Source organism: Pleurodeles waltl, chromosome 12 (assembly GCF_031143425.1).
Source record: "Pleurodeles waltl isolate 20211129_DDA chromosome 12, aPleWal1.hap1.20221129, whole genome shotgun sequence".
NCBI lineage: Eukaryota > Metazoa > Chordata > Amphibia > Caudata > Salamandridae > Pleurodeles > Pleurodeles waltl.
This window is the reverse complement of record NC_090451.1, coordinates 689,849,170-689,877,114: the sequence shown is the minus strand read 5'-3', so window position 1 is coordinate 689,877,114 and position 27,945 is coordinate 689,849,170. Positions and strand designations below refer to the sequence as shown.

General features: G+C 45.6%; 1 protein-coding gene across 1 annotated transcript; it reads right to left on the bottom strand.

Moving 5' to 3' along the window:
• On the bottom strand, positions 1–27,945 carry ELP5 (elongator acetyltransferase complex subunit 5). The gene is made up of 8 exons (XM_069215524.1): positions 27,795–27,945; positions 16,369–16,429; positions 12,043–12,123; positions 11,126–11,355; positions 10,352–10,545; positions 9,720–9,812; positions 7,766–7,866; positions 1–2,831 (listed from the first exon to the last, which is right to left on the bottom strand). The coding sequence occupies exons 1-8, from the start codon at positions 27,904–27,906 to the stop codon at positions 2,723–2,725; spliced, it is 981 nt and encodes a 326-aa protein (XP_069071625.1). The 5' UTR covers positions 27,907–27,945; the 3' UTR covers positions 1–2,722.

The following is a 27,945-nucleotide window of genomic DNA, read 5'->3' as shown; positions in this document are numbered from 1 at the left end:
TCCAATAATGTGAATATTTAATGTGACAAGGCTCCAAGTTTTGTACATACATAAACTGTGTGGATACTATCATCCTGAAAAATGTGCCAAATACTAGAGAGGCAGAAACATGGCAACAAAGCAGCAGTAAAATGTATTCCCATTCAGAAAATGTACAGTACATACAGCGCAACACTTAAGGATCAGTTTTAGTACCAGAGTTTTAGTGCAGTAGCGGAAATCCTCTGCAAACATGAGTGCAGTCTGCATTTGCCCCCATCTCTTTGACCAACCTCCAGCCTCAGTCTTCCTTTCTTTGCATCCATCTGTGCCCTACTCTCAGAAGGCTTGGCTATTTATCTGAAACATCTGCATCATATAGTAGATTTCTTAGATTGGAGAACTTCTTCACATGATCTCTGGTTTGATCTGATCTTGTTGCAGGCACTAGGACGAGCCACAGTTGCTGGGCACTATTTCTATGAGGAGAAGTGTGGGGAGGATGGGTGGTAGGAATTTTCTGGATATGAAAACAATGTAGGATCCACGCAAGTCTCACCACTCTGGACTCTGGTTTTCAGTAATGTCTGGTTAGTAGGGTCTGGTTGCAAGCTAACCTCAAGCCAGAATATGGCACCCATTCAGCATAGCAAATGACAGGAAACTGGCATGTATTCCTACTCTGTAAGTCCATGTCAAAAGTACTCCCAAAAGAATCCACATTTTTGTGTGCCATGGGCATGAGAATGCTCTAGGTCTACGGCGGGTAGGCAGAAACACTGTGTAGGGTCTTTAGGAATGAGAGCATGACCCGATGCCTGGTTGAGCTGCCCCCAACCTTACTTCTTTTTTACCATATTTTCCCTGCTGTCCTTCGGACTTTCCACTTCCCTAGGATTGGGCAGATTAAAGGGGGGATTACTCCCGATATTCCAATCCCTTGTGTAGCAGAAAGATCGTTGGGTCCATTCTCAAGTGGGGGTAACAGCCAGATGCCTGGGTAGTACCCCACCCCTTTTCTTTTTTACATAATTTCTCCCTAGTGTTTAGTGGGCTTTGTGTATCCCCTCACCCTCAGGAATGGCAAAAAGGGGTAAACCCCACCTATCTGGCCCTGGGGAGGGGGAACAGAAAGACTGTTGAGCTTTTTCTGGGGGTTGGGGCACAGTCCGAAGCCTGCACAACCACCCTCTCTCCTCTTTGGCCCTTGGTGTCCAGTGGGCATCCGACCTCCCTTACAAACTCCCCTCACCTCCCCCAGGATGGCAGACTGTAGGTGAACCACCTCAAGTGGGCCTTTGTGATTGGGTCAAATCAGAATTGCTTAAACAGCTTCCTGCTTAAGTAAATCTGATCAACTACCCTACGAATCAGGAATGGCCTTTGTATTCAGACCATTTTTATGAGCAAATCTATACAGTAATCCACTTTTGCAAGCCATAGATAGAAAATAAATATACCCTCCATTGGTTACAATGTATCAGTGATGCGCTAGTTTCCAAAACTGCAGAGAGAACGACTAGGTGTGTTTGGGCCAAGAATACGTCTATATTTACATAATCTACCTTGGAGTCCTCTCTCCAGTTCTACTTGCAAAAGATGCGTGTCCACCCCTTTCGATATAGCACAATATGCAGGACTTTTTGTCTGGGGTTACCCCATTGTGGTGTGAATTCAGTAAAACCAAGGTTAACAAAGGTCTGCAGAAGCAACCATTGAAACCATATTAACAAAACAATCTACTGAAACATTTATGTATGCTACCATACACTCATTTCAGAATCATAAATGGGGAAGCTTAGAACCATCTCAAGAAAGGTGAAAAACATCTCTGCCACTGAGGCAGAACACACTGCACCCAAACAGAATTAAGCCATTGTAATCGAGAGAAGCTGTGGGCAGGGACAACACCAGCCCTTATAACCAGGGTACAAGCAACCGAGAAACCAGGAGTTTATAATAAAACACCATTTATGACATAGAAGCAGCATTTCTAAACCACTGTAAGAGCCTTCAGATATAGCTACTGCCCCCCCCCCCATTGCAGTGTTTGTCTGAAGCCCCAAATGTTGTTCCACACACTCAAGAATGGCTAGCTCTCTTCCTGGCATTTCTGCTATTCCCTAACTTGACTGGTTCTTCTTGCCAATCAGATCCTCCTTCAGACATACTTGGAAAGTCAGATCCCTCCCTTCTAGTCTTCCTTCTCAATTTGCTGACTCAGCTCACTCCCTGGATTTTAGCCCCTTCCCTCAGGCTCGGATGGACTAATTTCCCTCCAGAGAGTTGCGTCATCCTTTCTGGACCTTGATGTACGGCTCAATTCTCACTGTCAGTTGCGTCACACTTTTTGCAAGTATAGGTACAGCTGGAACCTCGTTCCCAGTGTTATCACACCTTCCTTTCTGCATGTTATATCATTCTTTCTGCAACCCAGATAAACCCTTGGTGCCACCCCTACCAGGCTCTTCACACCTTGAAGTACATTTGGCTCCTTCCTGTCAGTACTATGATCCGCCCTAAGTAGTCAGGTGACCCATGCACCCCTTAGGAATGAGAAGAGCCTCTCCAACTGTGCAAAACCCTTTCTGCATCCCACAGCGGACATAGCTTCTCCATGGAATCGCCCCATCATCCTCTTCACACTCTAGGTGGGGCTATACCCTCCTTGGTACAGCCCCCTTATTGTTCCTTCCCCATCATGTGCCATTGATGGATGGTGTTTGTCTGGTTCTCTCTTCACTCAGACGTCCAAATCATCATCTGGATCCTCATCGTCCATGTCGTCCACAGCCTCGGGTTCGTAATAGATCTTTCCGCCACTAGCTCGAGATTGAAGCAGCGAGGACTTCCTGTTGAGGGAAAACAGAGGTACCATTGTTCCATATACCAGAAATGCAAAAACGTGCAAGAGAGCCTCACTTTAACAGGCTGTTCTTGTATAATTGCTCACGGTGCCTTCCCTCCTAACTTGTTCCCTAAGGTTCTCCCTACTTCCCCTACCCATTCCCGTCTGTGCCATTTCAGCTAGCCACCCTGTATCTTCTAAAACATTTTGGGGCACACCCTTGGTTCGTAGACCACCCTTTCACCTGCCACATACCAGTCAACTTTGCAGATCCGTTCTTTATGTGGTGGTCTTGAACGATCCTAGTGTTGCACTATGTCTCATTTTGTGACAATGAGTCCCAACATAACTAAAAAATTTTGATATTGATTTTTCATTTACCGATTCCCGTATTCCTAGTGATATCACGGGCGCCATCAATTCCTCTACCGCTTCGAATATTCGTTTTTACCACGCGTGCCCAATAAGGGCCCACTCACCGACAGTGTCGGCATAAGCACCCCCTTCCACCCCTCAAGCATGTGTAAGGAGTGTGATGTGACTGATCTGTGCAATTGTACTCCGGTGATGTATTATCTGTGTAAGATGTTTAGCTGGACCAGTCGGAATTTATGCATTACTTGGCACCTATCTAGAGTGCATCAAATCCCATATCCGTTCACCATCATCGACATGTGCCATGTCTTTCTGCCACTGGGACCTGACGTTTACTAGTTCTATTTTAATTTTACTTACAAATGTGTCAAAAACAGACCGTTGGAGACTAGGTTATCAGAAAAAGAAATCTAGGTGATATACCAAGGGAATCCGTCAAAGGACTGTGTCTTTTTTAATGCAGGATTTATGTGCATGCATGATCTAAATATATTTTTAAATGTTTGCGACCCATCCAGTGAGTATTTGTCTTGCGTGTAGCCATACCGTTTAATCTTTGCTTCAAGTAAATTTCTCATAACATAGATATCCCAATGCCTTCCCACTTTTTAAGACCCTTCAGTGTAATCAGTTTAGGTAGTCAACATCGCCTTCCACCATATTGCCTCTGGTGATACTGTGCCATGTTTTTCACCAGTCCAGATGCTGGTGGGAGATTGTCCTTTCTGTGTGATGCGAGTATGTGGCACTTTTCTCAAAGAGTATGTTGATCTATTTGTATTGCTGAGCTGTTCGTGCGCAGCAAAGGCCCGCCTGTTTACCACCAACAGTTGGGATGTCGTGTAGCACCTTTCAGTGCTGGTCAGAGTGATGCCCCCATCGTATGGACTCCTCTGGAGAGTTGATCATGTGATCCCGGAGTACAGATTTAAGTAGCATGTTTAGTGTCTTAAAGAAATGTTCTAGGGTAATGTGGTGAATTTTGAAGTATGTTTATAAATCTTGGTAGTCTTCTACAGTGGGAGATTACCATACTCAAGCTCTGTTGAAGGAGATCACATTTCTAGGCATTCTATCTTTCGAAGTCTGTCAAAAGTGTTAACATCGGCAGGGGCATCAAACATGGGGGGATATGAGGAATTCTGCCCCTTTAATGTGGAATCCAAGGTATCACCCATAAGTCTCAAATGTGCTTTTCAGCCTTAACAAGGACTTTGCAGGTTTGCGAGGTGCATCAGAATGTCATCTGCATAGAGCGATATTTGCTCATCCAATGTGCCGCACCAGTTCCACCCCTGAATCAACGCGGTCAGTGGCTCTAATAAAAGCACAAATAACAGTGGAGACAGAGGTCATTCTTGTCTAGTCCCTCTCTTTATTCTTAATGTTCTGGACCGGGAGCCATTTACTCTTATTGGAGCCAATGCAGAGTTGTACAGAAGCTTGATCCATTTCAGATGTGGCCCAAATCCCACATTTTCCACTACTAGGAACATAAAAATCGACTCACGTGAATGAAATTCTGTTTTAGCATCTAAAGTCATTAACGCTACTCACTCTGTGACTTTACTCAGATAGGCACGGTTGTTATGGAGCCTCCTGTGGAACTGAATGTAAGTGCTCTATTAGGCCTAAACTCAGACATGTCCGGGGGCATCAGTTCAGAAATCATCAGTAATGCCCAGTCCACAGTTCCACGTAACTTAGGGCCAGATGTACCAATTCTGTGTCTATGGGAAAAAGCTTTCGTACATATGACCCTTAGTCTCTTGGACTCTATCAATGATGAACTGAATGGCTTTGCCAAATGGAGCTCAATAAATACTGATAGCTGTTTTGCTGATGAGCTCATTTAGCTAATGCTCTCCAGTATCATAATATTCACAGATTTGAAATTACATGACATCTCTGCAGCTACTGTGTCTAATGCATGCATACTTCTGTTATTAGTATGCAATTATTGTGCAGTATTCAATATGTAATAACTGTTTGCCAGCCGGTGATATGAGCATTATTGTTTTGGTTGCAGCTGTTTGTCGTAAATTCAGTGCATATGTACTCTTACCTCCATATGGTCTTTAGCTTTTGACAAAATTATAGTGCCAGGTTCATCGCTAGTGAGATCAACCCCATAAAGCTTTTAGCCCCTTTTGAAGGCATTCAGGGGTTATGTGACTGTCGCTAGAACACTCAACTGTTTGACCATTCTCTGGAAACGCAGCGGCCTCGCATTTCCGCATACTGAGGAGTCTGTGAGACCCTGGACTGTCTTTTGTTTGCCAGTGAGAAGATATGGATCCAACCTTGCACAAAGATCTCTACTTTTCAGACCCATCAGGTCCTCTTGGTTATGTTACTGGAGGCGTGCATGGCACAGCACCGGCCAATCATGTGGCCGTTTAGTGCCTTAGACTGACCTCAGTCACTGACTGCTATGCATCCAGCAGAGGTTTCCAACTCAAGGAAATGCTTTACTGAATCACACTTTGTGTGGGTGGGACGTTTTGAAGGCGGGGGCTACGCTTACACAAGTGTTTTTCAAGGTTTTTTTTTCTTAATTTTTCAATCTAACCCATGTGTTGTGGTTTGTCTCAAATTGGTGATTTGGGTCTTGCATCCTTTATATGGAGCCCGTGTCAGCCAATGTTGGCGTGATGCAAGTTCGGTTTGGGTGGACCTTCCGTAGCACGCCCAACAGGGGTTGCGTTGTATTCCTCTAATGGCTGTGTATCCTTGGAGCAAGGTACTGTAATGTGGTGGCTACAATAATTGTTCCAGGCCACAAGGTAAAGATCCCAACAAGGGGGCGGAGGTCTAGTCAAGCAGACTTGTGTCCTGTGTTTGCTCTGGTAGATTGTAACGTGGTTGGTACAACCCTTTGCCCCCAGTTGTCCTCTCTCCTTGTGCGCAGTTCATCATTTGCATTGAGACAGGCCTCTGAGGGAGATCTGGGAGCTCTGGACGATGACAATTGGACAAAATCCCTAAAAAGCCTGAAAGAGATAGCAGTTTGTTCTCGTTTCAGATTGGTACAACTAAAAATACTAAACAGATCGTACTATTCCAAGGTGCCACTTCAGAAGATAGGGTGGGGAGACTCTGCCTGGGAGATGTGGGCAAGACGGCACATTCTTTCACATCCTCTGCGGGTGCCGAAGTTTGGGTATCAGATTTAGACTGGTGCCAATGGGCAGAGCCAGGTGCCTATCAAAGCAGGGGTGGCCCAAGAAGTGTGAAAACAGTGGGAGGCAACTGGCCCACTTTTCAAGGGTGGACTGAAGCTGTAAATAGGCATAACGGCTCCAAGTCAATAATGTATTGTTTGATTACTAAAAATCATCACAATGTGTATTAACAGAACAATTACAACACTCTTGGCAACAATGCATACAACAACAGCAAAACATAGTAACATTTTTGCAAACATTGAGTCACTTATTAGTCTTCTATTCTTAAAATTCTTAAAACCAACAGTACTACCCGAGGCAGGATTGTCGAAAACCAACAATGCACACATTCTACCAAAATATTCAATAAAATAGAATAAGCAGCAGTTTAAGGAGCTAGTGCAGGTTGAAGCTAATGCACTTAAGACATCAGAGCCTTCCATTCTCAAAACCAACAATACTACCTAAAGTACCAATACTCTAATCAACAAAGAATGCATTCGAGAGAGTTAGATCAGTAAAACAGAATAAGCAGCAATTTCGGGAATTAGTGCAAATTGATACTAACGCACTTGCCATCAGTGCAGGCTAGGCATTATTATTCTAAATAATCTCATAAAAACTATACCAGATCGAATCTAGTTCCAGTATGAAATGTTAGTGCATTTAAGTTTCATTCCAAATGCAGAAGTGTGTAAGTTGGACACATGTTGCTAAGTAATGGTGCTGTATAAAATGAAGGGTGGCGGGGGACTGCGGCATCTGCCAGGGCAGGATGCGCTGAGGGACCTGCTGCTCTTGTGTGTTGGGGTATGGTTGGATATGGCATTTACCTGGCTGCATGTGTGATGAAGAGAGCTGTGCTCTCATGAGTAATTCTTGGAAGAGTGCAATGTATTGGCTTTCAAAAGGGTCAGCAGTGGGGTGTGGGCACAGGGTGGGAGAGGGGTGGGCTTCAGGCAGGAGAGAGGAAAGCTGCTAATGGAAAAATAAATGGCCTGCTTGTGCACCAGTGCTATCTCTAAAGTGTGTGATAGCAAAGCTGAGAGCTGGGGGCGGTGTGTGTGTGTGTGTTTTTGCAGTACCTAGGTACCAGCCCTCCCACAAACGAGCTCAGGCTTCCCACCTGCTTTAGCAGAGCTTTTTGGTCTGCCCGTGCCACATCAAGGGAGCATCAGAGGAGAAAAAGAGACGATTGTGCACACATTTCAGTTCTGTTGCAAGAAGGTTAACATGTTGAACTACTTGGGAGGCCTTTATGTGAAACTTTTGAAGAGCAGGGAAGGCGCAGAATACAGAAGAGGTATTCTTGCCTCACATTCTGTGACTAGTAGTGGGTGTTGGGGAGATGTACAGGGCGAGGGAAGCAGGGCCAGAGGCAGACAGTCACACTTACTTCTCTGCGCTGAAGAGGTAGGGCAGTGACAGGCTTTCCTTGGCCTGGCGCTCCGAGTCTGACAAGCTGAGGTTAAAAGTCAGGTTGGCAGTTGGGTCCACCTGTGAGAGAAAGGAAGAGATGTTTGGGTACCAGAAGGGAGATCATGAAGTGCTGCGATGGAGGAATGCAGAGAGATGGAGGGCTGCAGGCCACAGCCTGATGCTTGACATATAGCCAGGCTCTTCTAAACATGCCCCTCCACCTCTCTCTGAAGCAGCTCAACGTCAGAAAGGAACCAGCAGCCTAATTCAAGTCACGTCCGCACAGCACACATAGAGGGGAAAGCCTCCGTGCTAGCCGAACCAGAGGTAATCCTATGAGGCTCTGGAAATTACAAGCGCTTTCTTTCTAAGCTCATCCAACCACAGGGGTAACAGGCCTTGCCTCTGAGACCACACAGTCCTACAGCTAACAAGTGTGTGTCTGTACCAATCCCCCGGATCTGTGCTGCCCTACAGGCACCAGGCTCTGCATCTCTGAGCACATGGAGTGATCTCTATCAAGCCTACAGGTCAAAGGCTGTGGGTCATTCCAGCCCTGCAGCTTTCTTTCTGTACCAGTCATTAGACCACTCACTCAGAGCTGGTTGGATCTGTAATCCTAAACCAATCCAGTCAGAGATGAAAGGCTGTGTTTGCTTAATGGAGGCCCTTGTAGCCCTAGAAAGGCCAGTATCTGCATCTCATGGCCAGTCCCAGAGCTAAAACCGTACTAGATTTGGAAGGCTCCATATCCCTGGGCCAGACACAAGCTCATGCAGCTCTAGAACTGAGATCCTATATATCTCTGAGCCCACGCAGCCTTGGGGGTGACATGATCTGAGCAATCCCGAGCCTATCAAAGAATACAGGGAGAGGTTCTGCAGCTCAGTGCCAATCCCCTAAACTCATACTGCCCTGATGATGCCATGTTCTACATCCCTGTGCTAATGCCCTCATCCCATGCATCCCTAGCGGTGACAGGCTATACACAAGAGTTAAAAGCCTTGGCATGTTTCTACAAATTCACTCCACCCTTCACCGCCAAGCCCATGCAGCCATAGGGAAGACAGGCTGCATTCCTGGGCTAAAATCCTGAACCCATCTACCACCAAAGTTGGGCCAATCTCATGAGCATTTCCTGTCCGAGACATACGGAACACTAGTCATGGGCCAATCTGCTCCGCCTGATCCAGGCCCATAGCATACATAGCATATGGGCCTGATCCAGGCCCATATGCTATGTATTCCAGGGCCAAGACGCTGTGCCCTCTCCATGGCTAGAGGCTACGTTTTCAGCATCCCCGTGAACATTTCCTGAGCCTGTCCAAACAAAGGTGACATGCTGTGCATCCGTGTACCAATCACCTTAGGTGAAGGGGGCTCTGTAACTCTGTACCAATTTTGATCTTCGTGCTGTGTTGATGGTGGCAGGTTATGTATCCCTGTTACAATCCTTTAAGGGCGGATGTTCTAGATCCCTGCACCAATCCCTTCAGCACAATCACCCAGAGGTGACAGATTCCAAAGACCTGTGCATATCCCATTCCCCACAATTTATCCACGACTCTAGAGGTAAATCCCTCTACTTATATGCCAATCTCATCCCTCAAGCTCAGCCACAATCCTAGAGATAATTCACTCCCCTCCTGTCCCAACACCATCCCTGAAGCTGAGCCACAACTCTAGAGGCAATACACTCCTGTACCTCCCCCCGACCCTCCCACCCCCACCTCGGGCACACAGCAAAAACTGAAGCGGTAATCCACCTCGGTGCTAATCCCGCCCTGGGAACTCGTCCAACTCTAAAAGCAATACACTGTACTCCAGTACCAACCCCCCTGGCACTGGCAGCCCCCGATGTCCTGTGACACCCACACCCTTGCTCTCTCCTCTTGCACTGACTCGCCTTCACGGTGCACTTAGTGTCATACCCTGGGGTCTGTGTCCTCTGCCACCGCTAGTTTGGGTGTCGACGGGTGCTCGGTTTTCAGGGTGAAACCCTCTAACACGGCGAATGAGAGATCCTGGAAGAAAGAGAATGAAAAAAAACGTGAATGCACCATCTGTCTCAGTATTCGCAGGACCCTTAGTCTCCCTCAAATGCCCGTGCAATGAATCCACACAAACTGCTTGCTCCCTTATATCAAATACTAAGGGTTGTTTCACATGTCCAGGAGCAGTCCTGGCCCCAGCCAGCAGGTGTCACTGTAGGAGAAGCCAAGCCGCTTCTAGTCAGTGGCTTTGGTGCTCCAAGTGCACTTCTCTTCCTGGCAGCGAGGGGTCACTGTGAGAGAAGTGCTTAACTCACCGTTCCCAGGGGATGTCACTTTACTCACACCCTCAAACTGAGCCTTACAGAAGACATGTCCAGCAGGGCCAGATTCATGCCAGACCGCCACACTACCCTCATAAAATAAATTAGAATACAGTGCATATAAAGGGAAATCATATTACTTAAGAGTTTATTCCAAAAACCGTACATGGATCAGGCCTTCCAGGACATACACTGGACTCACCCAGAGTATATGTGTCCTCACTCCCAATTCCTCAATTAATCTATTACCTTTTTGATAACCTTTCCTGTTTTCTTACGATGCCGTACAGTTGCCAGGGCTTCACCATCGGATGCTGGGCTGGTGCTGGGGGGAACCGGCATCACTGTCACCACGGTGCTGGCCACGTGGCACGCGCTAGACACAGTCCCAGGCTCATGAAGGTCTCGGTGAACGAGGCTAATGATGTGTCTGATTTTGGAACCTGATGGAAGGCAAATCAGAAGTTAAATGCTTGTTTTCTTGGGACATGTATAAACTGATTCAATATGTGAGACATTACACTGATGATGAAGTATCTAAGCACACAGAAATAAAACACTTGAGCATTTGCACAAATAGATGCTCGTTTATTGAAGAATTCATAATGCTGCAAGCTAATCAAAGCCTGTGCAGGTCGAAATAGAATAACTAATTGTAGTGGTTTGGAGTTTAAATAATCCTACTAATGTAGGAGCACCGGACAGCCCATTTCAAGTAGACATAAATGAAAAGCCTCACCAGTAACAGAACCAACACCCGCAGCCCATAAATGAGCAACTCGCTCCTATGGCAAAGCAAGCCGTGTTAGCGGGAAAGTTGTACCAAATAGTAATGCTCAAGTGGATCACAGCAATAAATATTTTGATGTCGTTCTAGAACCACAGGTCCGACTGAGACGCGAAGCCAATTTAAATCATGTACACTAGTCTTCGACGTGACGCAGGGCCGCCTGTACCCCGGTGCTGACTATCAGTTGGGGGACACCTCTCTAAGGATGGCGAACGCAATCACAAGTCACACACCTGCACCTCCGGCTGCTCTCTGCAGCTGATGCAACGCCTGCACAACAAGGGTCGCCGGGCTGTGGAGGAGAACCCAGCTGAGGGAGTCCACGATCACGGATACCGGTCCCCCGGCTGACGGGGCGCCGAGAACGCGGGCCAGGACCTGTTGGGAGCTGAAGGACTCCGCAGTCAAGTCTGCTTTCCCGTTCCAGTCCAGGGGGTCGTGGAAGCCATCATGGAAGGTCAAACTAGGGGGAAGGCAGAAAAGGTCAAAGAAACCGGACGGCATAGAGTGCTCCAAGCACAGGGGCGGGAAGGATCTGAAGCAATCTTTTCCCCTCACAGCCTCATACTACAGCTTCCCAGACACAGAATCCCTTTTGAGCACGCCCTGCAGTATTTCTATTGCACCACTCACTCCAGGTCTCCAGATATGTATCCTAACAGTCTGAAGGAGTAAATGGAACCATCAACCATTAACTGAATGCTCAATACCTTGAGGGGAAGGAAGTACTCTGAGTACCCTTTGAGCAGCCCAGCCAAACAATATTCCCAGATAGAAAACAATTAGGAAAAAACAACACTACAGAATTAAAGAAAACATGGTCTTGTGAGCGCTGTCTGAAGAAGGAAGCACCTAAAAGCTGAAATAAAACTAATACGCAAACCCTTGTTAAGCAGCTACTGAACAAACCCTTTGTGTAGTAACTGGGAGGGGAGAGACATTGGAAAGTGGAGCGAGAGGTAGAGAAAGGGGCGGGGAGACATCAGGGACGCAGAGCAGGATGGATTAACAGACCTCGAGGCAGGGCATATCCTCTAGGCCATGTCTGTATAGTCTAGGATCACTCAACATTGTTCTCACAAACGGAAAGGGACCTGTGTGATCCCATGAAACCGAGGGGCTTTCTACAAGTCCATAAGGTCAAACTCACCGGGAAGAGATGCCAGGGGTGAAACCAGCTCGAAAGTCCTCCTCTGAGGTGTCAAAACCCAAGACATGGACGGAATCTCCCCTAAATGGAAGCAAACAAAGAGCGGAGAGCATTGTAAGACAGTATCGACCCACTAACGCCCATTGTTGGGCATGGCTTTAACTCATCGATCCACTAACGCCCATTGTTGGGCATGGCTTTAACTCATCGATCCACTAACGCCCATTGTTGGGCATGGCTTTAACTCATCGACCCACTAACGCCCATTGTTGGGCATGGCTTTAACTCATCGATCCACTAACGCCCATTGTTGGGCATGGCTTTAACTCATCGATCCACTAACGCCCATTGTTGTGCATGGCTTTAACTCATCAACCCACTAAGGTACAGTGTTGTGAATCACAATGAAACATTACGTTTTAAAACACTGGTGAATAACTTGGTGCTCATCCTATGAGCTTAGTTCCTTGCATGGAATTTTAAGCCACTTCTATGGCTTTGAGGCAGCTTTAAAAAAATGATAAAAGTGATTAATTTATGAGCAATGTTACTTATTAGTTTTTTGCAAAAACTTTTATAATTTATTTGCAAGTTTCATACACATTTACCTAAATAAACTAAATATTTAATAAACTATGCATGTATATCATCATTCCCTTGCCCAGCGAACATGTAGCCCTCAAGCAAAGCCCTTCTGCCGTCACTGTCTGCCATCTCAACACCCCCCGAAAAGCCTCACCGACTGCCATTAGGAATTAGTTTTCACTTCACAGACATCCATCGCCCCACCACTTGACCCCACACAGCCACCCATCAGCAATCACTCCCCGCTGCTCTCAACTCTACACTCATAAGCCCACCTGCAGTCCTTCATCCCTGTCATCTATCATTTGCTCTTCCTTCTGTGTCCCATGTGCAGGCGCCTTGCTGCAGCCCAACATCTTACACTGTTCACCCAACATGCAGTAGTCCAAACATCATTCAAATGAGCTGGACTACACACATTCTGCACATGCAGCCTCCACTCTTCTCTTAAGCATCCACTGGACACACCATGACCCCACATGCAGACCCTCAACACCCATCACTGTTCAGTGTCCTTCCTACTTACACATGCAGTCGCCGGCGGATACCCAACAGAATTCACTATCCAGCCCCAAATGCAGTCATTTGGTATTCACCAAAAACACATGATATAGCCTAAATGCCCCCACCACCACCCTGCGATGCTTTCAGCAGCCGCTGTCCACCTCACTCATGCACCAGGTGCAATGCCACCCAAAATCACTGTCCACTGACCAGCCCTCATGACCGATCCACAAGCGTTCACTCTGCCATCCCATCCCTCCACGCAATCCCTAGATGATGCCTTTTAGTATTCTCTCCATCATTCATCTCTGCAGCCACTTGACATTTACTATCCACCTCACATGAAGTTCTCTGTGACAGCGATCAGCACAATCTAGACATACCTAAACCCGCAGAGACAGTGCCAGGATGCAATCATTATTCACTGTCCCAAGTCTCCTAGCAAAGTCACTGTAAAGAAATGGCTCCCTGTTGCAGTTACCCCCCACTTTTTGCCTGATACTGATGCTGACTTGACTGAGAAGTGTGCTGGGACCCTGCTAACCAGGCCCCAGCACCAGTGTTCTTTCACCTAAAATGTACCATTGATTCCACAATTGGCACACCCTGGCCTCCAGATAAGTCACTTGTAACTGGTACCTCTGGTACCAAGGGCCCTGATGCCAGGGAAGGTCCCTAAGGGCTGCAGCATGTATTATGCCACCCTGGAGAACCCTCACTCAGCACAGACACACTGCTTACCAGCTTGTGTGTGCTAGTGAGAACAAACTGAGTAAGTCGACATGGCACTCCCCTCAGGGTGCCATGCCAGCCTCTCACTGCCTATGCAGTATAGGTAAGACACCCCTCTAGCAGGCCTTACAGCCCTAAGGCAGGGTGCACTATGCCATAGGTGAGGGCACCAGTGCATGAGCACTGTGCCCCTACAGTGTCTAAGCAAAACCTTAGACATTGTAAGTGCGGGGTAGCCATAAGAGTATATGGTCTGGGAGTCTGTCAAACACGAACTCCACAGCACCATAATGGCTACACTGAAAACTGGGAAGTTTGGTATCAAACTTCTCAGCACAATAAATGCACACTGATGCCAGTGTACATTTTATTGTAAAATACACCACAGAGGGCACCTTAGAGGTGCCCCCTGAAACTTAACCGACTATCTGTGTAGGCTGACTGGTTCCAGCAGCCTGCCACACTAGAGACATGTTGCTGGCCCCATGGGGAGAGTGCCTTTGTCACTCTGAGGCCAGTAACAAAGCCTGCACTGGGTGGAGATGCTAACACCTCCCCCAGGCAGGAGCTGTAACACCTGGCGGTGAGCCTCAAAGGCTCACCCCTTTGTCACAGCACCGCAGGACACTCCAGCTAGTGGAGTTGCCCGCCCCCTCCGGCCCCGGCCCCCACTTTTGGCGGCAAGGCCGGAGAAAATAATGAGAATAACAAGGAGGAGTCACTGGCCAGTCAGGACAGCCCCTAAGGTGTCCTGAGCTGAGGTGACTCTAACTTTTAGAAATCCTCCATCTTGCAGATGGAGGATTCCCCCAATAGGATTAGGGATGTGACCCCCTCCCCTTGGGAGGAGGCACAAAGAGGGTGTACCCACCCTCAGGGCTAGTAGCCATTGGCTACTAACCCCCCAGACCTAAACACGCCCTTAAATTTAGTATTTAAGGGCTTCCCTGAACCTAAAGATTTAGATTCCTGCAACTACAAGAAGAAGGACTGCCGAGCTGACAAACCCCTGCAGAGGAAGACCAGAAGACACCAACTGCCTTGGCCCCAGACTTACTGGCCTGTCTCCTGCCTTCCAAAGAACCTGCTCCAGCGACGCTTTCCAAGGGACCAGCGACCTCTGAATCCTCTGAGGACTGCCCTGCTTCGAAAAAGACAAGAAACTCCCGAGGACAGCGGCACTGCTCCAAAAGAACTGCAACTTTGTTACAAGGAGCAGATTTAAAGACCCCTGCAATTCCCCGCAAGAAGCGTGAGACTTGCAACACTGCACCCGGCGACCCGACTCGACTGGTGGAGAACAACCAACTCAGGGAGGACCCTCCGGCGACTTTACGACTGTGAGTAACCAAAGTTGTCCCCCCTGAGCCCCCACAGCGACGCCTGCAGAGGGAATCCCCAGGCTCCCCCTGACCGCGACTGTCTGAACTCCATTTCCCGATGGCTGGAAAAGACCCTGCACCCGCAGCCCCCAGCCCCTAAAGAAACGGAACTTCTGTGCAGGAGTGACCCCAAGGAGGCCCTCTCCCTTGCCCAGGTGGTGGCTACCCCGAGGAGCCCCCCCCTTGCCTGCCTGCATCGCTGAAGAGACCCCTTGGTCTCCCATTGAAAACTGAAGGAAACCCGACGCATGCTTGCACACTGCACCCGGCCGCCCCCGTGCTGCTGAGGGTGTACTTTCTGTGCTACTTTGTGTCCCCCCCGGTGCCCTACAAAACCCCCCTGGTCTGCCCTCCGAAGACGCGGGTACTTACCTGCTGGCAGACTGGAACCGGGGCACCCCCTTCTCTCCATTATAGCCTATGTGTTTTGGGCACCTCTTTGACCTTTGCACCTGACCGGCCCTGAGCTGCTGGTGTGATAACTTTGGGGTTGCTCTGAACCCCCAACGGTGGGCTACCTTGGACCAAAAACTGAAACCTGTAAGTGCCTTACTTACCTGTTGAAACTAACAATAACTTACCTCCCCCAGGAACTGTGAAAATTGCAGTGTCCACTTTTAAAACAGCTTATTGTGTTTTATGTGAAAAGTATACATGCTAAAGTAATGATTCAAAGTTCCTAGAGTACTTACCTGCAATACCTTTCAAAAGAGCTATTACATGTAAAATTTGAACCTGTGGTTCTTAAAATAAACTAAGAAAATATATTTTTCTATAACAAAACCTATTGGCTGGATTTGTCTCTGAGTGTGTGTACCTCATTTATTGTCTAGGTGTATGTACAACAAATGCTTAACACTACTCCTTGGATAAGCCTACTGCTTGGCCACACTACCACAAAATAGAGCATTAGTATTATCTCTTTTTACCACTATTTTACCTCTAAGGGGAACCCTTGGACTCTGTGCATGCTATTCCTTACTTTGAAATAGCACATACAGAGCCAACTTCCTACAGTCACCTAATCACTATTAATGGATCACCACTGCAAGAAACCCTCCACTAAACACCAACCAGCAGCTGCGATCAACCCGACACTAAGGAATAGCCGAGATGAGCTTACCGCTCCACTGCGACCACAGCACAACTTTTAAGCAAACTGTGCCCGCTGCATTCAGAGTCGTCTGAAAAACAGAAGAGAGAGACAAGAACACAAAAGAAGGTTTAGAGAGGCAATGCATTGTGTGAACAGATTACTCAAGCAAGCCTTACATCCTTACTCATCCCACTTTGTGGATAGGTACCCAATTCTACATTAAACACAAGCACAACATCAGAAGACAGGCTCTTCATCCACCAGGCTATTCAGCACTCTCACCTCCACACCCAAAGGGTCTACTGTAAGCCTATGCACCTGAAAATCTTTGAGGGGCAGCAAAGATGTGTATGATACCCACAGCATCTCCTACCAGGTCAATTCTAATAATGTGAAATGGTGTTCATGGTCACTGATTACCAAACAGTAGGTGAGACTTCATGCACCTTTCTATTCACATAGAGCAGGCACGCCAAAATCCTGATCGATACTAAATGGTCACTGTTAAAAAGAAAATGGGTTTTTAATCCACAGAGAACAAATTGCTAGTTTTCAGATTGTATTTGAAAGATAATTGTATTTTATGCTCATTTCACTAAAGCACAAAGTAGTTTTACGAAACAAATATCTTTAAAACACCACTTTGCACTAACTGTTATAGACGTTAGACTTCATATCATGAAAGTCTGAAGATTAACACAAACTTATGTTTAGAGAATGTGACCATACATTTTCAGAATTTTATGAACTTGACTTTTAGGTGGAGAGAAGTTTTCCCATCCAATGGCCCTGAAGAAGGGGATGATTCTGCGAAACATGTTGGCTGGCTGTGACATCAATTGTTATCTAATGATCTACAAATAAACAGAATGAGTGGTTGTCTGTGATAATAATTGTGATCCACTGGGCTGTAGGTTTATGCAAGTACTTGAATAAAGGACACTAAATGTCGAGATAATCTAAGGAAAAAGAAGTGATGCAAATTTGAAAACATTTATACTCTGGAAAGTGAAACTACATAAATCCATTTGACACTGATGAAAAATGTTAGTATAAAGTGCTGTTTTTAATGATTTGTGTATCATAAAACTGTTTTGTAGTATACTAACGAAATACATGTATTCTGTATAACCTGAGTGAAAACTAGCATTTTTTTTCTCCCTGAAGTAAAACCTTTTTTTTTTTTACTGAATGCTTATACAAGTTGGATTTGTCGTGGAGATCCCCAAAGCCATGAAAGATTAAATACATTCAAAACCTTACAACTTTTTACTGTGTCATTATTTGTCAACGGCGCCAGGTACAAAGATCACAATACCAACAAAGACTGTCCTTTGTGATTGCTCCAGGAAATACTGTCAAATCAAAGTGAGGTAGCCACGTCCTAAAAACCCTCAGTTGTGCTTGCCCTCTGGAGTGCTGTCTATACAGTTATGTTTTCAACCTGCTTTCATATCCAAAGACACAAGTCATTTAGAAGCGTCTCTGGAACATGGTTTCAATTCACTTTAACTACACCAAATAGCTCCACCACAAACTAAAGACAAAACATAGGAACAAAGCAGCCTTCTGATACAAGGTGCCGACACGTTTCAGCTCCTTTAATAGGAAATATGTGGTGCTTTCATTGGTACCTTTTGGGTATCACATGCAGAGGATCGTACCACATCTCTGAGTAATGCTTGTAACTCCGGACTTGATTATATGTTCTTCATACAACCATACACATATCTACAGTTTATGATTCAAGGTTTTTCTTAATTCTGCCTTCTTTTATTTTAATACCAAGTCGCCATTAAAAGGGTAGGACATGAAATGGCTTTATGAAAAATGTTTTCAATATCCTATGATTAGTCTCTCGAGCTTTAGGCTCAGGGCTCAAAAAATCTACTTGACCACTCCCCATGGAGTTTTATTTTATGAGGTCGAGCTATTTTTAGATTCCACTCGACCCTTCTGGGGAGTGGATGAAGAACAGGTGTTCTGTTCAGTCAGGAACTGAATTAGCAATTAAGATGCCTTTAAATCTTATTCTTGTCATATTTGCTCTGTGTTCAGAGACAGAGGTCAAAAGTCAGTTTGTCTTCTTGCAATGCAAATACTTTTCCTCTTGACTGCAAAGTTCTGGGATTTTGTAAGGTGAACTCTCTGACCTATGTGAAATGAAAGGCTTTTGGTATCAGGTTTTTTCTAACACACAACATTTATATAAATAAGTCAACTTTACAAACATTTCAAAATATTTTTCAGTGGCTGTGAAAGACCATTTTTTGTACATTTGTGTGATGAAAAAATATTGTAATAGGATGAAAACGGCAGAACACTTTACTTGGTGATGTGCAAATAATAAATTTTTTCTGAAACTCAATTTTCACAGAAAATTATGAATACACTATATAGTTTTATCAGTAAAGCTGCAAATTAGTGGAAAGGTTTTTGGACATTCCTTGGATGTGTAATGTCTGTAAATGACAGGGCACTACCACATCATGCTTTATTGATATATATTTATTAAAAGTGAGTGTTTAAACATAAACTGAGAAACATTCCTTCTCTGATGGCAAAGCTATTAGTAAACTAAGGGGCAAGTCATGCATGGATCATATGTATCCCATATGTGGGCTAGATTTATTATACATGGAGGAAACGTTTAGTGCATTTAATCAAACAAAAGAGGTTTTTTTTTTAACAGCAGAATTTTTGAACTCACATATTTGAAGGTGCACTCATATGTAAGAATGAAGAAAAAGGAGACTGTAAAATAAAATATTTGCCTAGGATCACACAATTTGAGACCCGTTTCCTGGTCACGTTCATTACAGTTTGGTCGAGTAGATTATTCAAGCTACTCGACCTGCAGGTCAAGTAACATTTTTATGATTTTTCGAGGCCTGAGGATTATCGATCATTTGCTGTGTGTCGTCCCAGGTCTGCACAATAACCAAGAATACTGCAAGCTTTGAAAGCCCGACCAACACTCTCACCAAGTAATCCAGCACCTTTCATTTAATTTACAGTCCACCTGGCAACTCAAAAGCCCGGCCAACATTTCTCTGACACTGTATACACCATTATCCATACCCCTGTCTTGGTGCAATAAATCTTACAGGGGATGCTCCTTCTAAACCATGACATAATCTTTCATGAAGCTCTTTGCGCCACTAGAATGCACCCCCTCGTTTGCTGGTAAGAGGTTTCAGTGAGCTAAATGCTCAGTTTTGATATTTGCAAGTCACAAGTTTCTGCCCAAACTGTTTGGTCTTTGCTTGTGTTCCCGCTTGGTGGCTGGCAGTTCACACTGGACAGTTGATAGGGAGAGTAGGACTAAAGGTGATCTGCATATTGCTGGTGTCTGTCTATAGTGGCATGACGGGCAAAAAAACGATGTACTGGAATACAGTTCTGAGTAATTAGAAAAGGCTGAGATTAATTCAAGCATCCACCCATCAACTTTCTGTTTTCCTCAGTAAATTAAGTTACATTAACATGGAGTAAAAATAAATACATTTCTTAAGGTGTCTCAAAAATGTACACTGCATTCAATATTTTCAGTCCTTATAACTGGCATGATTTATTTCGTTTTTTTCACATTTCAGTGTTTTTCAAAACAATTGAACACACATCAGCAAGTAGTGTTGTCCCACCCTCCCCACCAAACAGGAGCAAATATAGCAGTCACTTGCATTACACGCATAATAGCTTTGTTATCGGGCCTCATTCAATACAGCTTCGCTATTCCCGCTCTATACACATGTAGGTCGCTTCATGTATTGCCTTCTCCAACCAATTCCTTAGTCTCCCTCGTGATCCATCATTCCCGTCTCTGTGCACTCCTCCTGTTCTCCCTGTAACTGCACCTCTGCCACATCCCACACACCCAGGCCTCTCTGGGATATCAAACTATATAATAATCTGTGCCGAACCCCACATTCTGCCCGTGTCCGTTTTCGTAAATTCCCACATCCAGTGTTTTTTTGGTAGGTATCTTATTCGTCATCCAACTCAGAGCAACACATTTCTTGGCCACTGCTAGTCCCAGCTCCAACATCTTCACCCTGCGTCTGGCATGCTTTGATCGTGGCGCAAGCCCCAGTAGGCACAGCTGTACTGTTGGTTGTATTACCAGGTCTGTCAAATCCCTCAGTATATCGACCTGGCATGATGTATTTCTAAATACTTTTTACTCAGTAGACTCTGAAATGAGTACGAAAAGAATAAGGAACTGCTGGAATTTCTAGGAGTAAGGCTGAATCAGAGGAATACGAATTTTAAAACCCCTTTTCAAATGTAGTAAACCCATTTAGAAATTCAGAAAAGCGTTTCCTGAATCGCTAAATGGGTTTAGAAATGATTTCAGCATCACTATTTCGAAGGGGTGTGTTTTGGGTGTCCATTTCATGTAGCGAGTCTGACCCTCATGTATCAATGTTCTGCAAATGTAATCTGGCAGTAAAATATAGAAAAGTTGCCAATTCCAAGTTTGGATGGTAAGTGATTAGCAAAGGGAAAGGGTTCCCTTTGGAGCCGTTCCCAGAAGTTAGGTTTCTGTTTGTGTTTCTCAGTTTTGTATAGCAAGTACTAGGCTGAGGGACAACAGAGCAATTAACAAAGTACTTCAATTATAACAGTTATAAGAAGTCACAGATTGGCACGTTTTGCATTTACACTTTGTACGTAAAATGCAACTATGAAAGCTTGTGAGCACAACAGCAAAGATCCAGATATGGAGTGGTCTAGTGAGCTGAGGAAACATAACAAAAATAGTGTGAAGAACACATAATGAAGACTACAAATGTATAATTTGTAAATAAAATATAGCAAAATATGATAGAATTTAGTTACATAAACAGCAGGAATATTGGCCCAAGGCACTGCAAAGGCTCCCACAAGCACTAATGAATTCTGCAATAAATAGTTTAAAGCTAGACGTGCTGTTGGTCCAGTGGACCGTTAATATTCCACAATGTAAATGTAAATGTAAATTAGCACTTGTATAGCGCACTACTCACCCGTTAGGGTCTCAAGGCGCTGTACTCATACCGCTATGGAACCCCTCCTGGCTTTTCCCTGTGAGGCGCCTACTCCTGAGCACCCCCAGGGTGAAGCCAGGCATCCAAGCGCTGTTGGGGCCGTTGTGGAGATTAAGCAAGCTATTGCCCAGAGTTGCAGAGTGGGACCCATGAATTAGATTAGGCACCGAGGCGAGAATTATCTGGTCAAGGGGAATTGAGCCCAAGACCTGCCGAAGCGGGACTTGAACCCTGGTCTTGAGCCAGATCTCTGCTTCAGGGTCTGCCGCTCTAACCATTGAGCCACACTTCTCCACAATAGGACCTTAACCATCAGAGATCGGTGGTCGAGGTGATCGCCCCGCAAGAGAGTGGTCCGGATACCAGGTGTAGGGTGGCCAGTGTGGGGCCGGAAGAGATAGTAGCTTGCAGGGAGTTAACAATCAATGTTAAGATGAAACTGGCTGTACCACTAGTAAATTGACTGAGAGGAAAAAGTAATGTTGTAATCTTGAGATGTTCAAGAGGGTGTACAGGAAGAACAAAACAATCTAAAGTTTTGACCAAAATAACAGAGGTCTCTATCTGTTGTCAAGCTGACACATGATTGACCCCTGTGGATTGAGAAGCGAGTCTTTTTTACCTGTCTGTAATTCCCTCGTTTTCGTGTGACTCCAACTTCAAGCAATCTCTGCAACGGACTCTGCATTATCTCAGACGGGTCCCCCACTCCTCCTGTGTGTTGCAGGTCCCCCATGTGAGATCAGACAAGCCCCTTCAACTGACTTCATCTCTTCTGGTGTTTGCACTAAATTAAGAATCAAAAATGGTTATCCAGGTCAGACTGCACTGCCCTGAACTTCATGTTCATCCTTCTGCGCTCCTAGTGGGAAGGGCACTTCATCCTTTCACACATGGGCTGTAAACTTACTTATCAATGGCCATTTGCTGGTCCAACTTACTTTGCAGGTGTGATACAATATTATGTCATCATGGATGTAAGTAAAATTGTTTAAAGCATAGCAGATTTAAGTACTACGCTCAAAATGAGTGTAATTATTAATCCGTAGAAAAACTGTGGTTAAGAACAGGTCATTGCCACTGGTCTCAGGTTAGGCTAACACTTTTCAAAGTGTTCTTCACATCAGTGCAATGAGCAGAGATTGCAATGCAAGTCATGTTTATATTGAAAGTAAGATGAAAAACTTAGGGCACAAGTAACCCAAAATAAACTTTGTGTTGAACTTGAACCCATGTCCAAGCTTAAAATGTTGTGCAGATTGGCTCTCATTAATTTCCCTAGTTCTGTAGGTGTGCTAGCCAGGGAGGCCTCACTCACTGCCCCTCTGTAAGGAAATTCCTCTTTTTGTATGGTCACCCCCCACGTTTTCGACTGATGATGCTGTTTTTTTTTTTTTACTCAGAGTGCACTAAGGCCTATGAACCAGACCTATGTCCTAGTGCCCTGACACTACAGTGTATGTCAAATTGGCTGTACGCGATTGGTAATGGATAACTTACCTCTAAGTTCATAGTAAATGTTACCCCAGCACTCCAGGGCTTGTAGCACTGGTTGTGCCACCCTGGAAGTGCCCCAAGTAAAACAAGTCCCCCTACTCCACCAGTGCAACCAGCGAGGGCAGCCCTGCACTACTAGCTGGACTTTGCCATTAAAAGCAATGTCAAAGTCACCACTTTCCTTGTACATGTGTGTAAGACACACCTCTGGCAGGCCTACCAAGTTCTAAAGGCAAGGTGCAACATATGACACAGGCAGGACATGTACTTTACATGTCCTCACAGTAAAACCCGCAAAACTTCTGGTTTTACTGTGGAAAGACTTGGTCGCCAAATTGGTGAGTACAGGATTACACGCTGACCCCTCAGGTATGCCAATTCATAAATGGTGGTATCATAGAACTTGTAGCACTAAGCCCAACTAGTATCACAAATCGAAATTAAACTTGTTGCAGTGAGCAGCTTTAGCACAACTGCCACTTTGTTGCCTTAAAATCTCCTATGCCTTCCCGTGCACACATGGAGCCTGCTCCACGAGACAGCCTACTGCCTTCATGGAGAGACATGCAAACGACTCTCAGGCAGAAGAACAATGAGGGACTGCAAGACAGGGAGGTGTCATATCCCTCCTGCAGGAAGCCACTAAGGGTGTTAGCTACAAATGTCAGGCTTCAAAGATGAAGTCACCTTTGAAGGGCAGATGTGTAACACTAGGAGGGAGAGTTGCCCTAATGATGAGGTAGACAGGCCGGCACGGGAAGAAGAGAGGGGAAACCAGTTGCCCAACCGGTTTCCCCAGCGGCATGTAGCCCAAAGATAGCCACATCCCGGGGTAGGATAGGGAGTTCTGAACACCAAGAGAGGGGTCTTGCCATCTTGGGAGTGAGCAGATGGTGTAACCTGCGGTAGCTAGATGCCACACTCCACAGGAAGTGGTCAGCAGGTGAGAGGGAACCTGGTGGCCCATTGGCCACCAACAGCATCCTGCCCTGAGGGCACTTTCCGAGCATAAGGAGAGCACCCCTGGCACGTAGACCTCAGTTCTCCACTTACTTTTTTTGTTGAAGGACTGCCCTGCTGCAACTAGGGGCCAGCAAAGAGAGGCTGCACCGACAAGGATTGCACCTGCTGCACCTAGTGGCTAGAGAAGAGAGGGGCTGTGCATGCTGTGTCTTGCTCAAGAAGAAGCTGTCTGCAGTGCCTAGTCAAGCTAAGGGAACTCCAAGGGACAGCTGACTGGACTCCTATTCGCAGCACAGGGACACGACAACTGAAGAAGCCTGCTGGGGTAAGTTGGCACCCCAAGTTCTTCAACCCCGCTACCACAGCCACGTACATCACCAAGGACCAAGATCGGGTGCACAGAATTGCACCTGAGTTCCCTGAACCTGGAAGTGCTGTCTGAGAGCTGCTGGGACCATCATAAGGAAAGTTATCAACCCAGAAAGGCTTGGCCTGTGACAATGGGCGACTGGTAGTCCATTGGTGACTGAAATTTGTCCACAACAGAGAGGACTACGTGGGACATCGACCCTGCAACCAGGAACACCTCACCATCTTCGTGGACCGATGAATCCCTGCAGGAAGACCCCCATCAACTGTGTCACATCCATGACATCCTTGGAACACCTTCAGCATCCTTCATCCCGTGCATCAGGCCAACTCCACAGGAATCCATTACAACACGGATAAAGTGCCTAAAGCTACTGATGGGCTTCATCTTTGAAGGGACCTATTCTTGAGGACCTAACTGGTCCCTTAACTAGCTCCCTGTCGAAGTTGGTCGCCCCAAGTACTTCTAACCAACTGCATTGAAAATTACCTAAGTTTTCTTCAAGTGTGTAAGGATCCAATTTGTTGACTTTATCGAGGCTTGTTTTTTTGGTTGAGTGAAATTGCTAAGATGTATTATTGCTTTTCAAATCAATATCTCTGAACCCACTGGTGGTTCTTTTTCACTCTGACTAAAATCTTTAAAAAAAAAAATTGCAGTCTGCTTTCATAAATTGGTGTCAGATTTCTTGAGCAACATGGCAATTTCTTCTTCAATTGTTTTAGTACCAATTAAACGCTTTACACTTGTTCCTCTGTGTAAGCCTACCTAAAGAAGTTGGTAAGTGTAATACATGGCGAGGTTGCACAACCACACTATATAATATAAAATATTTCCCTCACAACCTCTCAATGAGGCTCAGTGCATTTCTATCTTCTCTGAATAATGGCTGGGCTTCCCCCCATGGCCACTTGGAGACTCTCCCCTGGCACTTACTGGTTATCCCAGAACACAGGTTAACCGCGTGTGCACTGTAGCAGAGCCAGCTTTTGAAATGAGCGAGCTGAGCCCATGCAGTTTATTTAGAGCGGCACACACAGGGCTGACTTCTCTAGCTTTTGTGACTAATATTCTCATTCAAGGCCGCTGGTCAGTTCATTACCTGCTTCAGACTGTCTATAAAATTGTGTTTTCTTTATTTCTCTAAGCCTACCTCTAATTAATTTTGCCTCCACTCCCAGTTCCTTCTTCCCCCTTGCACCTAACTCCTCCCAAGGACTCTCACCACCAGGTTAGCAACATAACAGGTGATTCCGATGAGCGGACAGACGGCAAATGTGTGTTCACAGGCTGGTCACTACCGTGAAATATTCTGCAGGACCTTACATACGAGTACAAAAGGGCCACCACTAAAATCACCAATAGGAAGGTGTGAATGGGGAACAGATGGTGGAGGAGAACTTGGTGGTGTGGGGGTAGTTAGAGAGCACAAAATGTTGTTTTGCCCAGGGTGCTGTCTGAGGAAAGGACGGCTGTGCACTGCGGAGCCCAGAGTGCACTCCCACATGGGGTCTTTGAGTGGTTTAGTGAGGGGAAGGAGGGAGCAGTATGGTCCCAAGATTCTGTGGTCTAAGGGGGGATGAGCCACTGAACGACAGATGCTCTCCTGAGTTCCGCTGAGTAACAACTGTACTGTCTGCCATGTTGTGTAGTACAGAAAGCACATCACAGGCAGAGGGCAAGAAATAAGACAGAGCGACAGTATAAGCAGGAAAAACAAAGGACAGACCACAGAAGAAGTGAAAGGAGAGCTAGAGCACCAGGTGGCTGAAGGGAGTGCATGGACATAAGGATGAGTAGAGAGAAGTATGAGAAAGGGGGAGAATGAGAAACAGGAAGAGAACAGAGTGAAAAGCAAAACTGAGGACCATGAAGAAAACAAAGAGATAGAAGAGTGAGCAGCAAAGTGAAGGCTTCAGGAAGGAGAGAGGGTGTCTTCACAGTCTCCTGATCTAAGATAACAAGGGAAGGGTGGATTGTGCATCACATGCACTGTCTTATTTTCCATGCATTCCAGCAGTCTAGGTGCCTGATTTAGAAGTGGGTGGTAAAGAAAAATTCTCCGATTCCTGGTGCATGTGCTAACAGAGAGGTGAATTCATTGGTGCAATTTCCTTCACAGGAAAAGTTTAGCAAAGGAAATACCATAAGTAGATTCTGCTCTCTTTTTAGCACTTCCTCTAGAAATAGGAGGATTTTCATTACCGCTCCTAGTAAATCAGACCCTAAGACTCTCTGCCGACAAATACCAAAGACGTCTCCTTTACTTCCCTCAACATCTGTGGGACTCTGGGGAGCTGAAGGCACTCTCACCACAATGGCAATAAATAACAAAGTGGGAGAGAAGGGGGGAGGGGGGAGAGGGTTAGTTCACATCTGTTATCAAACTGCAACGATGGTGGCCACCTTTCCAAAATAAAACTCCCAGTCATGTATTCATGTTTTAAGAGTTTGCAAGGGCCTGGACCTGACATTTATAATTACATACATTAATTTCCTGTTTTTGTTTACTTCTTAGACAGAGATCATTAAGGGAGTTCTAGAACACGTTTTAAAGTGTATTCTTATTAAATATACAATTTGGAGTATATAGTGATAAGGGGGAAATACTGGCTTTAGGTGAATTTCCTAATTTTTGTACTAGACAGGGCATTAAAATAACGATCATGTTGGTAGAAAACTGGCCCTGTTGCAACTCTAATTGCAACACAGAGTCAGTGACTGATGTTGTTCAGAATATTTTGGACAGGTTGTGCCTGCCATACACCGTCCATTCACCAAAGTCCCAAATCTTCCATCAACACTGTGAGGCCATGTCATGTTAGACAAGGGATGGGATAGTGTCCTTGCACTGCAGAATCTAGGAGCTTTGTAGAAGTTTAAAGATAGTGCCTAGGACAATATTATCCATCAAACGGGTCATTTCTGTTTTCTACTGCGTTACTTAAACATAACGGCATTCTTCTACTTGCTAAAAGGTGCCTCGCCCGTGCACTGAAATGCTACACAACGAAAACGGTCCTGCCCAAAATACTGTTAGTGCTAATGTCTAAATAGGTACGCGTGTGTCTTGGTCTACTTACAGCTCATCCATGAACTCTGCATGACTCACATGCAAGTCTTTTTACCTCCATTTCCTTGAAAAATAAACCTGGTATTGCTTTCAGTCTCAGCAGCTCCCTGTGCTCTGTATATCCCAGTCTGCAGCTGAATGTGCAGAGTTTCCACGTTTTCAAGGCTCATGCAAGTACATGAAGGTTTTCTAAGCAGTTTGGTACAGGTTAGCCTTATTTCTGCCATTAGAAGTTCAAGAATGCAAGCACCGGAGTACCTAGTACAACCGTTAGCTTGAAGAGTTAATAAGGCGTGGAATAAGGACTTTTCAAGGTTCTGACTTTGTGCACTTTCGAGTGACTCCCTGCATCTTCATTTGTCTCACTCTGTCCCTGCTCAGACACTTATTCTGAGTGTGACTCATGCACCCACTACCAGCTTCCTGTGCTGCAGTTTACTAACTCGGTCTGCAATGCCGATCATCTCTGGAATATTAGAAATAAAAAAGGAGAACAAACAGCGCATTCGCTCCCTGTTACCTAATATGAGCAGGACACCCGTCCCTTCCCGTAGCAGCTCCTGTAGCACCATGTCAACAGCGCTCTGGCTTACTTCCGCCCTCACGCATCCGTCACTTCCGCCCTCACGCATCCGTCACTTCCGCCCTCTCATTCGTCACTTCCGCCCTCA

Excerpts from the sequence above, each read along its gene's own strand:
- ELP5 (XM_069215524.1), bottom strand. The coding sequence starts at position 27,906 with ATGCGTGAGGGCGGAAGTGACGGATGCGTGAGGGCGGAAGTAAGCCAG. Across the intron at positions 10,546-11,125 it reads GAGAGCAGCCGGAGGTGCAG|GTTCCAAAATCAGACACATC; the intron begins GTGTGTGACTTG and ends GCCTTCCATCAG. Across the intron at positions 7,867-9,719 it reads CAGAGGACACAGACCCCAGG|GTGGACCCAACTGCCAACCT; the intron begins GTATGACACTAA and ends TTTCTCTCACAG.